Below are 17,493 nucleotides of genomic sequence, written 5' to 3'. Positions count from 1 at the left end.
CAATCGGTAGGCGACAGGGGGATATCACGCGCACCACTGGCCACCGGCAATGACTTAATGCTATTTGGAGTCCATGGCCTTCTCTTGCACGCCATTATGCACGCGTGGCGGGTGTACTCTTCCGTGAATGCCGTAACACGAAGCCCAAAGAGAGACGCCGACACAACGGAAATGTTTACGGCTTCATGGGTCGCTTTGGGCCGCTTGGGCGGCAAAATGTGAATCGATTTCCCTAGGAGGAGGTTAAGAATGCGAACGCACATGGTGATCCTTTTTTGTGCAATGCATTCAATAGAATGAAATGCTCACTTGCAGTCGACAACTCGAAAATGTCTATTACCAAATTACGCGTTTATAAGTTAATATACACGTAGTATATTTACAAAAACAAAAGTACAGGAAGTCCATTTATCTATGAGAGTTTGGTGAAGATGCAATTCTAGGAAGCTGGAAACCGTTGAACGGTTTAATGGCATTCGGTGTCAGAATTTCGTGGGACGTACATACGTGTAAACAGGCACGGTGTCGGGCAACGTACCGTACGGGGGTTGAACACCCTAAAATTAGCCCCGGAGCGGGACGCGACGCGTATACGCGAACATAGTACGTATTGAATGTAGACCCACACGCGTGGAGAGCGTGAAAAAATGCTTACATTATCATCCGTAATTTCGTAAACACACCGCGGGTTGTACGAGAACTAGACTATGGGGACCCGTTGGTGCACTCGTTGCGGGTGGCCCAAGGAACCGTCTTCCGTAGTAGGTTTGCACTCTGGGAAGTGGGTCTCCCCTAGAAGAAGCATAAGGAGTATCAAGCATGATTAAAAAAAGCCACATGTACGGACATGTTAATAAAATGGACATTTTCATCAAACTTATATAGTCATATTTATAATAAAATAATAAATTTCCATAATATTTTATATTATTTGATAAAAGTTTATACCAGAAACAATATAATCACGATAATTTGTCATCTTCAGGATACAAGGGAAATGTGTAATCATGATGCGAAAAACGAAATGGAAATGATCGTTTCTGACAAATGTGAAAATCATGATACCAGTGGAATCATTTCGTTCTCATGATGGTCGATGTTGCAAACAATGCAGAAAACAAATATAAAGTATTCACGAGCCTCAACATCATTCAATGGAGTTGTACCATGAGCGACAAGGATCGGCCGGGATACGGTTAATTAATTGCCTATTTTAAATTCGAATTACCATGCTATAATAACGTGTCACGTGTTAGGATAGCCTCCGGGGCACAATGTTATGGACGAAGGAGATAGACGCTCGGAAGGGATGGAAACTGGCAGGGACATCGATACATTGACGTTCCTTGGTGTGTTGGTAGGTGTGCCAATTAAATTCGAAATTACTGACGAAAACGAGCAAATTGTTGCGTACCAGCGATGTGTAAATGTGCCTACCAATGTGTACCTGGGAACGTTTCGTGCAACCGATTTAGCATTTAACGTCATAATGACGTATGCATTTTCGACTGGCACCGCTGTTTACTTTATTTCGAATTAAACCGCGATTAAGTGTGACCTCATCTACACGAATATCCATACAATGATTGTTACGTTTTGCTCTCCGCTTAGAAACTTTTGACGATCCTATACTATATATTGAATAAAATGATTTCTGAACTGAAACATTTTGAAAAGTAAATTAATCAAAATTCTCAACTCCGATTGAGATAGAATAACAAGCTAATCAAAAAATTTCAAAATTCAATCTAATCTAGTATTTCCCACTCGTTCTCGATTATTTGCTCTTCTAGAACAAACATTGGTTACGAAATGTGATCTGAAATGCGAATCAAACGAAAGGATGAATGACTCCGGTTATTTATCATGTGATGGTAGTTTTAAGAGAATTATAAGTACTTAATTAACTGATACATTTAGTAATAAACATACCTGTATTCCAGAAATGAGCTGTTTAGGTTCAGCAAATATTTTTTTCGTCAAAGATACTCATTAAGAACCCGAGTGATGACCGTGCACCGATAAACCGCTTTTGAGCGATTTTCACGATGGTGGTCGCGGCAGGACGATGCTCCACATCCAGTGACTATCGATCTGTTCCTGCAGATACCATTGGATAGCGACGGACCTTCGTTTCTACACCGACGCGAACCAATTTTCTTCCTTTTTTATCTTCTGCCTTTTTTTATCCATCCTTTGTGTCCTTTTTCTCTCATCTGAGAATGGCGCAACCGAATGTGCAGGGAAAAGAAAAACCAAGAGCGAGATAAAAATATAGATGGTACGGAATATTGCAACTTCCTCGTACATTTGTAATTGCCAATTTTAATTTGCCCCTGTCCGTCTCTCATCCCTCGGTTCTTTTTCCCCAGCTCTTTTCTATCTTCCCCGTTATCTGCAGATGGTTTTTTTCCCTTTTACCCCTTGCTCGAACAGCGCTACTGTGTTGGATGTAAATGAAATTCTATTTATCCACCACCACGCTCGGCCAGACTCTTTCGTACCTTTCTTTTTCTGTTTCCACGTACACTTCCCTCTTGCTTCCGTGTGACCCTGTCCATTTGCCGGGATACGACGGAATGGTGAATTTCGTTCGTTTCCGCAAAAGTTTGTTTTAATGGTCCAGGTACCTGATTCGCCTCAACTTCGTCAATGTACGAACTCTACACGACCATCATTTTGCTTGGCTATTTTTCTAAAAGAAACATTGTCAACTATGTAATCTATAAACGTCATTTTTCTCATCTAATAGGACCTCAGAATTCTAGTGACGTTAGACTTACATTATTTCGGAATTGTAAAGCACATATCAGATTATTCGATAGTCATATGGATGATTTCGCAAATTTGACTACTAAGCACCGAATAAACATTCGAGTCTTGAATCCCAGACTGGAAAATTTCAGGATTATAGGGCCTCAATATCTCTGAGTCTAGAACTGAGAACAGGATTCTGAGATTCCTATGGAAATTATCAATGATTCCATGGTATGGAATCAAATTCCATGATATCCGGACAATAGGCAAGTTCAAAAGAATTGAACAGGTCTGGGGTACTACAATTTACGATTCACATATTAATTTCTCGAATATTAAATCCCAGTTCTTAAATTTTATTCCTCTTTGCAGCTCTATATCAGAAACCAACCATCGGTATCATCTGCAAGGAACAAGACACATTTTACAAGCAGAACAAATGAGAAAAGAGGGAGGAAGAACAACGACTGTGACGATAGAAGCCGACTACGTGTATCGAGGTTAGGTCACGGCACTCTAGCAGCGATTCCAGTTTCGCGTTTTGCCGCGGGTCTCTGGGAAACGCACACCTGTCGTCTTTCCCCTGAACGAGCAGACGATGGCGAAACCCCCTTTCTCTTCCGCGCTTCACTCTTCACGGTGTGTTCGTTCTTCTCATTTTACCCTCGTCCTCTCTGCGTTAGCCATACTTTGCTTCCTTTGCTTGGATTTTTACGTTAAAAATATTTGTTGAAATTTACTAGCAATATATAATTGGGAAATTCTTACATGTGACTTTTCTATTACATTCTTCTTCGGTAGATTCTAAATGGAAACTGTATTTGCATAGTGCGTTACGGTAATAATTATGCAGTAATGATGGAAGATTCATTAGTACTTAACATACTGATATTATTGTAGGTTTCTAGATTGCTTTCAGAAATTTCAGCTGTTATAGCAATAATAATCTCAATTTCCTCTTTTTCGTAATTAACTAATAATGTCCTTTAACAAGCATAAATTATACCTTGATTCAAATCTATGGCATTTTCTATTAATTCGGTGATAAACGGATTAATAAACATCTTACTGCAAAAATTAAATCCCTCTTTTTATTGTGAATCGTCGAAAGTTCATCGATAAAGAGAGACACAATTTATTGTTCACTGAAAACAGATCAAGAAATTGTTAGTATTTTCACTTTAATCTATAATCCTTCTTGCGGTTTTCTATCTCACCCTACGCACAATTTTGAAAGCTTTCGCTGATCAGGTTTCGGCATAGTGTGCATCTGATTGCTGGGTTGCGTAGAAAAAAACGGTTATACATAAGTCGGAAAAGAAGGTTTACGCTGTCGATTCTCTTTCTCTCTCCGTCCATTTCGTAGAGCTTACTGTTTGTTTAAGTAAGCCGACGGCCAAACTTTTTTTCTCTTTCGTTCTCTTGTTTGAAATTGATGATTGCATGGAACCGCTAATACGGCCGCAACTGTTACGCGGGAAGAAACAGAAAAAAGAGAAACGTGGAGTGGGGGAGAAAGGGCGGGAAAAAGCGAACAAGAGGAAAGCAAGACAGTGTTGTAGCTCGAGCGTGCGACTAGCGTTCCTGCCATCGAAATAATCGTCATTCGACCATGGTTTTTCCGTCGATGTAATGTTTACGCCACACGTGGGAACCTAGCTGCGATGCCATCAAACTTTCCGGCCGTTTTTACGACAGAGATTCTCTCTCGAAAGTGAAGCTTTTTCGTATCTACGTCAGTAATCTCTACGGCGCGATTAATCGCATCGAAGTGTGCCCTTTTTATCGACAGTGCGTCACGTGATCTGTCAACGCGTTAGGTTAGGCAACATGGCGCTAATCGCTTAGTAGGTGCAATTAAATATACGATTCTTAGTGTCATTTTGTGTCAGTGACGAAAGAAATTCGCGTTTGTAGATCGAAAATAAGCAAGAAAAATCGAGTTTCAGGTGACACGTGGGTTTTCCTGACCGATCTGCACACTTTACAACCAAGGAACGATGCCTGTTCAGGTTAAGCATTGAATGAAGGGGACGCACATTCTCCACGACGTATTTGCACATTGCAGGGTGGATAATTTTGAGTGTTTGCCATGGAGATAGAGATCGAGGGCCCGATGACTTTTACACCCTCGAGTTCCACCGCTCTAAAATTGCCCCAGCCTGGCTCGATCGCTCGGAACCGCGTGTGTTTGCTCGGTTTAGAGGCTAATGCCGGGCCACCATCCCGAGAGTTTACATTTCGTGCAAATACCACTTCTGACGTCCGTCACTTTCGCCTATCGATCACTAATTCGATTCCGCCTTTGATAGAGTGACTGTCATAAGCAATTAATAAACTTCACCTCAATTTCCCGGTAATTCAATGACCGCCACATTATCATTTGTATTATCAATTTTCAAAGAAGTTCTGACTAAAAAATTCATGTCGTTCTTGCCACAAACCGAATTTTCACATTTTCAGATTAGGAAGCTGTTTTGAATATTCAAACAAAATTCGTGCAATGTCAAACAGCGTGATAACTAAAATTGAAACAAAAGCAACGCGCATTTTGGAACAGGGTATGCGTTTACCTTCCAAGAGATCTCCGACCCTGGGTTTTCCATAAACTAGAGACCCTAAGGCAAGAGGAACGGAATAGGCTGACGCGTGCTCGAAGGGATTCTGCTAACTGGTCGATGGGTATATACTCTATCTTTCGGCGAACTAACGGATTGGCGGCACGGAACGTTCTAAAGCTCGGCTTTATCCGGAGCACGTGTTTCGGCAGATGCAGTTAAATACTGCCTGAAGCTAAGACCAACGAACAACCGAACGAAACCTTATTCGTTACTAAATTAAAGACCTATCCTTTTGTTCGTTAAACATATTAACATATTAGCAGGAAGTATTAATTATTAACGAGATTTTTTTAAATATTTTTTAACAATTAAGTCTATCGTTCTTATACTTTAATACTCAGAACAATTATTAATCTTTATGGTATATATCCATAGGAAATGGAAGGAATGAAAATTTGATGTGCTTGAAAGATACGTGAATCATACACCTCAACGTCGGCATATTCAGCATTGTGCTCTGCAAAAAGAATTCCACCGACATTACGCAGCCTTCGATGTCGTTCAATCGTGCAAATATCTCGATGAACACGGTCGAACGAACGTTGCAAGATATTCTTACCTTTCCATTATCGCCCACGCTGATACTGCCACGGAGAAATAACGTTTCGCAGATCGCAACTAGAAATAATCAGGATCGATCTCTGTTCGAGAGAAGTAACAAAGTGTCGGTCGAAATGCAGCGCGTGCGTGTAGAATCGAAGCGTCTGTTTAAAAATTTCGTAAAGCTTTTAAACGGGTTTACCTTCGTATTATTGTTATCGCGATCTCGACGATGCGCCGCTTTTATATTTCACCCGTTTTTTCCGTCGTAAAATCGTTTGGTTTATTAATCCGATTCGGACGATTGACGCCTTTTTTCTCGTTTGTACTACTGCCTCGTCGTCACACGTGAAATGAATATTTTTTTGAGCAACAACAATTTTTCGTCCCGGCACGCGATGATAGAATTAATTTTGGTCGAGCCGCGAGTAATTAAATGGTCGTATTGTTTTCGCAGGTGTGTGTCGTTCGTTCGTGTCTGTGCGAATGTACTTTCATAAATAGCCGTGTTCATCGTCGAAAAAAAAGGAGAAACAAGAACAAAGACGAAAAAAAAGAAGGAAAAAAGAATTGTAACGAGATATTTTTTTTCCAAGCACTTCTCTCTCCGTAATACCAATAAACATTCAACACGTTTAGGCGAACAATAGTTTTACAAGTGTTGTATCGGTTGGTATTGACGAACGGTGAAAGAGGAGGAAAATTGGATAAATCGAGAATTCGTGTGAGATATCTCTAAGAAACAACACTAGTGTTTTCGTTGCGATTCATTAGGTTTATTTCGTAAGGTTTCGTATTCGCACGACTCATCCTACTTTAATAAGTTTGCGATTATTATTACTAATCGTAATATCAATACATTTCTGTATATATAGATCTGTCTATTTATACATATATAGCTTTATCTATACAATCTATATATCTATATATATTTATATATATATATATATATATATATACTCTTTTTAATAATATACACGCAGAGATCTATCTACGATACGATTCCGTTTCAATCGTTAATTATTCACATGATCCGTTTTTAATAAATATATTATATATATGTATTTTAATCCTCGTCGAACGACCAATCTCGCGCAGCCAAATCGCGCTTTGGTTGCAAGGAATGACGTTACACAAATAAATGCACAAATGACGAGACACGCAACTCTCACAAGCTCCCGGAAACGATTATATCACTTTTTACAACGAAATTGTATCACGCTCGTTTCATTCCATTCAATTAACTAGGAGGAAACTTTTATCATTTATAAAAGTAAGGACATACTTATGTTCCTGACGTAAAAATGTATTGACGCGGTCCATACAAATTATCAACGTGATTTTTCTTCACTCTCCGATTCTCAACCCAATCGAGGAATTTTATTAAACTTCTTATTTCCCGTCAAGTATAATAAAATATATACTTAATCCTCAACTGTTACAATCGGGAGCATTATTGCGGATCTTTCCCAGTATGGTGTATGCGATTTAAAGCTAAAGATCAATAAATATATATTTAACAATGAAGTTAATATGAAAGAATGTAAAAAGAAAGATTGCTGGAACAAATGTACATACTTCGAAGTACTAATATGTATCAGTTTGAAAATCATATTGATGTAGTATTAAGATTATTTCATGTAATAAAATGCGTCGATAATCCACACATTTGTTTTACTACTTCTTTTACTTTAGATTGAAAAATCAGCTTCTGTTACACCACTGATATTAATCAGGACTTCGAGTCAGAAATGGACAATTTCGACAGGATCGCATGCATTTCTCGAAAGATATTTTTCTGTCAGATTAATTTGTTGTAGGTTTGCACAGTTGCACCATGTGCAGTTTCGTGTGTATCTCGGTGTAAACATGATCATCTCTTGAAAAGGAATTTCGAATCGGGCGAAATTATCGTAGATCAGGAAAGAGACCTGCCTTTGTTTGCTCAGGTGATGACGATCATCATTGATATTCACAGCTGTTTTCATGGCATATCTTGCGTCATTCGCATTTCCAATTCATTAATGAATGATCCTACGTGTGGTAAAAGCGATCATATAGTTGAAAACATAGATGTGTCGAGATCTCAATCTAATCTAATGTTTCACGGTATCCTTGATTTTTCTATAGAGTTTCCTCGCGTTATTAAATTGTTCATGACATAACGTCGTCTCAAATGAATCCAAAACACAACAAAAGCGTTGCAATTTTATTTAAATGATAGTTAAAGAATGATATGTGTGCCTAATTACGTTTGTCCAATTCTATCAATCTATTCGTTTTTCTTTTTCCTAACGGCTCTAGTAAAAACACGATTTAAAATTGCCGCAATTTTGCGGCGACTAATTCGAGGTTATGTATCAATCCGCAAGGTTCTTAGACCAAGTAAGTACACGTGTACCGAGTTTTTTGTGTTCAGACGAAGGACACGTGTTCGTTGATCGCGATAGTCTTAAAAATGTCAAGTGTTCGTCGAACACGAGTTGGCATACAGCAACACTTATTTGCGGTGCTTTTCATTTCTTACTACAACATTTCGATCGACATAGAATCAGGACAAGATTTGATAAAGTATAAAACACGTTGAACTAGTTCCACTCAACTATTGCTAATCGAAGTAGAAATCAGTAAACATTCTTACGCTGAATTGTTTAAATAATTCGTGGTAAGCATTCTCTTTGACAGAATCACTAAGAAATTTTTCTCTATTCGTTAATATTCATTACTGTACCTACAATGTACTACGTATACATCCACGGTTTGTAGTTACGTGAATGATTAAATATCTACAGTTACGTATCATGTAGTTCGTACAGTTTCGCGAATCGAATTTCAAATTACTGTTAATTTCACGCCATATTATCATGGATGTCTAGACTTATCTAATTCCACTCTTTGGCGAGCTCTTCCGTGCACGGTATCCACTCCTGCTTCACGTAAACCAAGCTCGGGTCGTAGTGTTCGGTATGATGTTCTTCAAGGCCCCGATGGTGAGGCCTTGAATTTCGGTATTCTCAGTATTTATGCAACGTGATAGGTAGATTGCCACTAGTGTTGACGGTGTTGCAGTCTTGATAGTACCGGTGATACAAGGGTGGAGATGGAGCTGCACTCGACGAGAGTGGAGTTGGTGGGCTGGATCTGGAAAGTACGGATATTTTCCGATCAATATGGCTTTTATTAAAGGTAGGATTCCGTAAATAAGGTTTGTCAGTATATCATGAATAATAATCTCACTTCACTAGATAAACAATTTTGTCTTAGATAACTAAATTTTTTTGACTTTCTTTTTTATTCCTATCATGTATACATTTTATTTATTGTATTTCACTGCTATTTATCAATTAAAGGAAACGGTAGAACTATGAAGAATAAAATAATACGCCATCACCTTCGTCCTTACCTGTAAAGCTGACAGCTCGGCGATTGGGTATCCTGATAAATGGCTGCGGCGTCGGGACTGGCTGCCTCCTGGTACCATTGCGAGTGTCCTGCGGTATTGTTATGGTTTCTTGAATTGTATTCTGCGTGATCCATTATGTAACCAGCTGTGGGCGTGCAATAAGGCGCGTACATGGTTCCGGGCGGCGAACCATTGCTCCTGGACACACTGCTGCTGTGGCCGTATCCGGTAGTCGCCATCATTGCTGCGACGGCGGCTGTCGTCGTGGTCGTGGTAGTGCAAACAGATGGCAAGTGGTCCCTGGACACCACCCCCGTGCCCATCGACTCTCTGCTCGTCATGATCGAGTGTGAATGAGGGTGAGGGTGAGGGTGAGGGTGAGGGTGAGGATGCTGAAGACCGTGTGGATGATGCGTGTGATGCTGATTCTCTCTGGTCATCAAGGCGGCGCTGTTCTCCCGTGTCGTCATTAAAGCATCTACGCTAAAACTAGTAGGATCTAGACCCATAGATACGTCTTGAATAGCATCCTGGTGAACCTGATGAGCTTGGTGCACTTGGTGACCCAGAGCGGTTTGGATAACACTTTGGCCAGCTGCTGCGACGGCCGTCGTCGTCGTAACTGCTGTCTTTGTGTCCTGAATAGGACTATGAAGACCGTACTTCGCTTGTACAGCCATACAGTGACTTCCAGCGTCATTTACTGGCTCTCTCTTCGGTTTACATAAAGTCGTTTCCATGGCACCCAACTTCTTGGATGAAGCGTCCGACGGCGGCGGGATGACGATATTGTTAGGTTTTGTTTCCTCTTGATTACGTTGCTTTTCTGGTACTAAACCTTGTCTCTTCAGAGCTTCTTCTTTTTCTTTCAGGGCATCCTTTTTCTTAAAGCGCCTACGACGTCTGAGATAAGAACCGTTATCGAACATGTTGTAGCTGTCCGGGTCCAGTGACCAGTAGCTTCCTTTCCCGGGCTTCTTGTCGTCTCTTGGTACCTTCACGAAACATTCGTTTAGACTGAGGTTGTGTCTGATAGAATTCTGCCAGCCCTGCTTGTTCTCGCGATAATAAGGAAAGCGTTCCATGATAAACTGGTAGATGCCATTCAGAGTGATCTTCTTATCGGGCGCATTCTGTATTGCCATTGCGATCAAAGCTATATACGAATACGGAGGTTTTACCATATCCTTACCAGGATGATGAATATGTTGCTGGGTTATACCTGAAACTGGGTACCCTGCCGCCGTCGCATAGCCACCGTAACGATATTGTTCGTAATATCCCGGTGCAGCGCCCACTCCTGGATATGATGGAGTTCCCATCCCAACAGGAACGGCTGTTGCGTGTCTATAATATGCATTTTGCTCGCTAAATAATGTATGCATTTTTATGTATGTAATAAATTCTAGTTGTCGTGATACTTAGTGGCACCTGTTATGAATTATTATAACCGTATTTAGATCACTATCGACGATATATGTGTCGTTAGAACTGTTTTAATGCAATAATTGGCATTTTTAGTACCTTGAATGTTCTTAATGCTTTTCGGAGTGGCAGTGAACTTTAATTTTCATACAGGTTTCACTCACTGATCTCCATCAGTCACTTTATGCAAATTACACTTTGTCACAGTCCAACATCGAATCAGTATCGCGATATAGAGAATTCTACTAGGAGAGATTTCTCAATAAGTCGGTCGGCTAATACGCCCGATAATCACTCACTTAACTCTCGATACGAGCGAACGGCATCGTAACCAGTTGTTCGATAGGTCGTCGGTAAATTATCAATTCCGTTGCCGATAGACGGAGACGGTGGTTCGTTTACTCGTTAGCTGTTTAAATGGTGTTTTGTTGACGCTTCGGAATATCTCTCTACTCTGTGCAAGTTACTCTCGTCGATCGAAGAAGACAGGCGGCGTGGTGCGAGACAAGGGTGCATCCAGTGGTCGATGCGAGGCTAACCCGTAAACCCGCGTGCACGCGTATTATGATACACAACAGGTCGGAGTTTACTCAACCCCGAGTAAAAACACACTGGGGCCTCGGCCTCGCGAGCAAGCGAAGTGTTCAGAGTCGGCGAGCACGGCTGCGCGACCCGTGCGTGGCGCTTCTCTTCGAAAAATCACGAGAACGCGTTACGGTCTGCCGCCTATTTTTCAACGGCTCCTGTGATTGGTCAGCAGCGATCATGTGACTCCACCTACGAGCGTCGACCAATCAGAAGACCGTTATTAAAGGGAAAAGCGTGGACGCCTCTACGGCTACGTTGCCAAGAATCGAACCACGGTCCTAACCTAGTCACGCCCTCGCAGCTCGCGCAGGGCCGACGCAACAAAAGCGAGACAATGAGCGTCGCCCTGTGTGGTGTGAGAGCACACGCGAAATTTTTCCGCGCGCGACTTCGCGGCCGTCGGATACTTTTTCTCGGTACCGTCAAATCGACGGATTTGTCAAGATCAAAAACTCATAGTGGACTGCTAAGCTTTTTTCGAGAATCTGAGAATTTTCATCGTTGTTCAGTTTAACGGAATCCAAGGATGTCACAGGATTCTAGAAGTGATACTAAACGAACACGTGGTGCTTTGATGCTGATCGATTCTTGCTTCATCTGAAAGTGTTTATTTGCGGGAGAACACAGTGATAATCTTTGTACTAGTCATCGATATTTTGCAACTAGTGGTAACGATAAAACATACTTGTGTACTATCTTCCGGAATTATTTATACGTTCCAATCAATTTTCATACAATTATTAGATCCAATATACTTGTTTCATTTTCAAAAATACATATTTTTTCTTCATAGTTGTGTTTGGTATCTTTAGATAATTAACAATGTACGTTAACTTTTATAACTTCAAATTGTTAATTTTATCGATTAGATCGTTGCAATGATCTGAAACAAAAAAATTTATTGAAGTTCCGGCTTCAAAGACATGACGACACTTCTTGCTCGAGAAATACAGATAGGTGTGTAATCCGTGGATGAAGAAACGCCAGAAACCCTGGAGGAAAAGGCTCGAGTGGTAGAGTTATATAGATAAGGGAGAGACATCACGTTCTTATAGACGAGGGATTCAATTTGGCGTCTGTTTTTCCAAGGGTTCGACTCCAGTCTTGCGAAAACACTCGAGAGGACACCTCAACTTCCATCTTAGCGTTTCCTCTGCTCCTTACGAATCCTCCGAACTTCTATCCAGGTTCTCAAAATATCTTCGATCGTCGCGATGTTCCACTTTTTCGTTTGTAGTTCCGCAAACGCGTTTCATGATACGACACGTTACATGCGCCATCCGCGACAATTCTTCAAACTAATCGATAGTTCGAACGGTAACCAACTGTATCTATGCAATTAAATTTTCAGCGATCAATAGCTTTTCATGAAATATATAAAAAGTGATATTTTTAATGTATTGAATATTTAAAAGAATATTTATTTTTCTCGTTATTTAATAGATACTAATTAATATTTATGAGTATATTTTCGTTTGTTACGTAGAATTTCGAGTAATGTTTTGTGTTCAGAAAAGCATTTCATTTTTACATTTGTTTGCACGTCTGACTCTTCGATGTTTAATGCTCTTCGGAACGAGGTTTTAAAATGTTCTTTTCTTTCTCCTCTTTCACAAAAACAAATGATCTTGAGAACCTTCGTGACGTCTGCAGACAATGCGGGCTAAGACGAGTACGCAATTGCAAGGTACGCAAATTACGGAAGCCTTCGAGGTAACGAAAAGAAGATTATCTTAAAAAAACATTTCATATAATGATTTATCTGGCTCCCGATAAAAATTGTCTGGCATCGGTTCTTGTAATTTTGCGGTATGACGAACAAGCGAACGTGTGTGACGATCATAAGAGAAAACAATGTCATTAATTTCAAACTCATTCTACTCCATGGGAAAATCTTAATCTTAAATTAAAACGGTTTCGATTCTTTATAAGAAAAGGTATTGCAATTTGCCGGTAATAAATACCTTCCGATTTATTTTTCAAATTTACCGAGCCAATTCGAATGAAAAATCGTAGACTCACCCGCGAGATAATTTTTTACGTAATCTACATTCAAAATCCATATAAATTACCAGATACACGGAATCTTTACGCCAAGATCGTTTATCGTTTTAGATCTATTCCTGTTTTCCACGTGTATGCGTGCGAGCTTTTACAAAGGGAAAAATCGATGACACGACGGCGACGTCTAATTTTCATTTAAATGAAACGACGTTCTCTGTAGGTGTTTCAACTCGGTCCTTTCCTCTTCGTAGCCGCCCGGGGGCTACGTGGAACGCTTTCGAACTTTCGGCGAAAGTTTAATTGTCTTTTGCTTGCGTTCTATCTAAATTCGTCGCTCGCTGTAGCCACTTTCTCAACGGTTAATCCATTTCATAAGATCGCCAGGTGTCGCGTTCATTCTTCTCGGTTAAAAGATAGATGATACTCTGTATACTATCCTTTTCAAAACCAACGCACTATTAAATTAATTTATTCGTAATAACAAATATTCTACACAAATACACCATTTTATTTTTTTCCATAGAAACGCTTCGAACATGGACATTTCAAAAATATCCAACATTCCATTAAGCATGAACCTAATTTGAATACGTACGTTTCTTTCGTATAAGAATATTGGATCCAAGAAGGATACATAAAACGATCTGAAATACCAAGTACAGTATGGTAAGGTTTTAATTCAAGTTTCATTTATACTATTAAATGTAACCAGCAAAAACGTCCGAGTTGAAACTGGTCGCCGATAAAAACGATAATAATTTCTATTCTCCTTTTCGCGTTGACTCGTCGACAAGTACCTCTCGCGAGGTGTTTAAGAAATTTCGAAGTCTTTCCAAATAAACCACCGCCATGACCTATCCTATGCGATTGGTCGGCGTGGATATGGCCGGACTCCTTTTTGCCCAGCAGAAACAATAAACCGGGAATTTCGAGGCCTCGCTACGTTGCGTCACGGCTCCACCAACGAAAGTACATTTTCTTTATGACGCATACCGTTTGCGAATTGCAGAAAAAGAATGTTACGCGGCGCTTGTCTTCTGTAAACGTTGCGCCGTGTCCTTAAACCGCGTTTCCAACGACGGAAATTGAAGTCTCCGTTTGAACTGGTAGAACGTATCTTGGGTCCTGTAATTCCAATTTATCTATGTACAGTAATTATTAATTGTTCTCAGCGAAGAATACGCAATAATTAACGTCGATATATAGGAATAAGGTTATTTATAATATTTGTCAAAACATTAGATAAGAAGGGCAAACAAGTCTGATAACGATTCACGTTTTATGAAACGATACGAAATTGTATTCAGCTGGTTCATTATTTAATTCAGCGGGTCTGGAATTTGACGACGTCGTAGGTCGCGACGGGGATGATGACGCCAAGAAAATGAATGTTATCGCGAATATAAATATCGTCAATCGAAACGGAATTATTTGCATATAAGATATCCCCAGTTTAAATGAACAAGCTTCGAATGTATATAAAATAGTCGAAATTATTTTGTATTTATAGATTGCCTAACCACCAATTTCAGAAGATGCAGTGAATGGACTAATCAGAGCCTGTGCTTCTGTAATTCCTGAAAAAATTGATCTTACTTGACCGATGGGTGTCACTTTGAATGTCGAATTAACGAAGCAGTAAGTGTACTTATTGTCCTAACGCTATCTTGAAATTCAATCACCTTTTGGCATATAGGGTCATCTGAAGGTCACAAGCCGAATATGTTCGGTCACATTTTGAGAGCAAATATAAATTGTAATAAAAAGAAATATTTGCTTTTCTGCAAAACATGCCAGTGATCTTGAAAAATTCGAAAAAGATTATCATTACGAAAAACAACTGTGACCTTAAAAAATTTGCAAAAGGTGATTGTCAAAAAATGTCTCCTTTCTTTCGAAACAATTCAGATTATCTTTTAAACACTTTCCAGCATCGTTGAAAACAGAGAAGCTATCGAATAACTCCACAATAATATAAATTCAGTCCATGTATCCTTTGAGAATTTCCAAGATTCTTCGTTCTCCATAAATTGTGCCTTTATCGTGAAATTAAACATCTCTATCCACACCGGTGCATAATGGACGCCACTGAATTCTTAATTTCTCTCGAAATGGAAGACCAATGTAAGCCAAAGGCGGAAACGTCGTTTACCACCTATTTTTATCGCACGAAGAAGCGCGCGTGAAAGAAACGAGTCCATATCGAGGCACGTATCATCCGATCGAATTAACCCGAGGAAGTCTCTGCGGTATTCCGTATGCTACTCGTCTGCTCCTCGTGTTTACACAACGATGAAATTTAATTCTCGGGACCACCGAACTCAGGAACTCGTGTAAACCAATACCCGCGGACTAGCAGCCAGCCACGACGCCTTTAGCGCAAAAACTCTGAAGAAAAACCCAAGTGAAAATCGTTCAACAAATGTCTTCGAGGGCGACTTCAAATCTGACGCGCGTCCAATTCGCTTGACATTTTGACTGACGGAACGAAAGACCGTCTAATAGACTGTTAATTAACTCGATGGGAATCTTAATCGATCGACTGTTAATCTTATTTGGTGAGTAAATCCTTGCAATCCGTCGACTATTTTTCGCCGCCGTGTTAATCTTTAATTACTTCTAGAAATTTCGAAATCTGATGTCTCGTAATGTTACAGCAATGTGGGTTTCTTTGTAATCATTTTCGTAACGTTCCACCAGATATTGGAATATTTATTTCTCACTCTAACATTTACCAGTAAATTACGAGTACACAGAGTACTAAAAATAAGAGTTTAAAGGTTTGAATTTTATGACTTCAGAATCTTCAAAGCAGTTGAACGATTGCGATTAAAAGATTTTTATGTCTACTGCATAGTTGAAACTCTTCTGTTACACGGGAGCTACTTTAAACAATTAAAATCTAGAAGTCGATAATATAGTTTTCTGCTCAAATCTTAGGTAAGGTATTAAGCTATGACAAAAGAATAAGTAACAAGTCACAGTTTATCGAAATAATTTCTAGAATGAAGTTACTAAGAAGAGTGTCAGATACCAGGTACCAGCTAAAGATATCAATCGCAGCCACGAAAAAGAGAATATCCAGAGCAAGAATCTTGTCGATTAATATCTTGAAACCGCAGCATTGTTCCAAGTAATAGCTCAATTCCAACAATAACTCGAAACTTAATCGGAGATTCGAGGTTATCGAATACTTCGAACGTCTCGCGTCCTTCATACTTAAGAGAACAAACTTCGTTGCAGGTTCCTGTTCTAGGCTCTGATGCAGTTGTGTAGATTCCTTGTGTTTGTCTTTATAGCACCCAGCAATTCTGCATCATATCTTCCACGAGCTTGTAATTCGTCCGGGTTTACGCTGCGCCGTTTCCGCGCGTTTTCGTGCAAGAGAATATGACGCGCGCGCGCGTCCGATGCGATCCGCGCATAAAGATAACAAACACGTCGGTGCAGCGTGTCTGCTGTTTCTCAAATCCGCTAAGAGAAAAAGCTAATCTGGTTAGCATTACCACTTTCCGGCGATACCGGACCGGATTTTTCTTATCGGACTTTGCTACAAGGATTCGATAGTTTCAACAATCGAAGAAGTTCGATTAAAAAAAAATAAATCCTCCTCTATCCATCGTGATGCAAAGTCCACTGTCGATTGTGTTGGTTGAACGAAGTTTGAAGGAAGTCCTGATTCTTTTAAACGTGAAGAAGCCATTTTTATACTTGGCAGATGTCGCTTTATAGACCCTTTAACATATCTAGTTTGTCATTGAGTCTCGTTCGTATTTCTTGGATAAAGTTTGGAGGAACTTCAGATTTTTCGATATGTTAAGAAGTCATGTCTGTAATATTTAGTAGACGTAGATTTTCGGGAATTCATTCTACCTGATATCTACTTCCAGAATTTGTTCAACGATCCACCATTCGGTATATCGAATCATCGACCTAGGAATCAGCGGTTTTCCGGTTAAAACGCGAAACCTGCTTCGCGCCGATAGGATTGAATCCTGGCTGGTACGAGGGTGCGAAGTTGAAAAGGGCCCAGGCGGAATTCAAGCGGACAATGCGTACCGGGTGGCAATTTCACGCGACACGTCTCACCATCAGCATATCAATAGGCCAGCGGGATTATCTGGATGTGCAGTGATATTCTGCGGTTGGCTCCAC

At 40.1% G+C, this 17,493-nt stretch overlaps 1 protein-coding gene across 1 annotated transcript; it reads right to left on the bottom strand.

Annotated features, from left to right (window-relative positions):
- Positions 1–8,872: 8,872 nt before the first annotated feature.
- On the bottom strand, positions 8,873–10,864 carry croc (forkhead box protein crocodile). Its single transcript, XM_017907313.1, has 2 exons — positions 9,322–10,864; positions 8,873–9,059 (listed from the first exon to the last, which is right to left on the bottom strand). Exons 1-2 carry the CDS (start codon positions 10,704–10,706, stop codon positions 8,933–8,935), a joined length of 1,512 nt encoding a protein of 503 aa, XP_017762802.1. The 5' UTR covers positions 10,707–10,864; the 3' UTR covers positions 8,873–8,932.
- Positions 10,865–17,493: the final 6,629 nt, after the last annotated feature.

The sequence above is a fragment of the Eufriesea mexicana genome, unplaced genomic scaffold, assembly GCF_001483705.2.
Source record: "Eufriesea mexicana isolate 0111107269 unplaced genomic scaffold, ASM148370v2 scaffold7569, whole genome shotgun sequence".
Taxonomy (NCBI): Eukaryota; Metazoa; Arthropoda; class Insecta; order Hymenoptera; family Apidae; genus Eufriesea; species Eufriesea mexicana.
The sequence above is the reverse complement of the archived record's forward strand: the minus strand, read 5'-3'. Positions and strand labels throughout refer to the sequence as shown.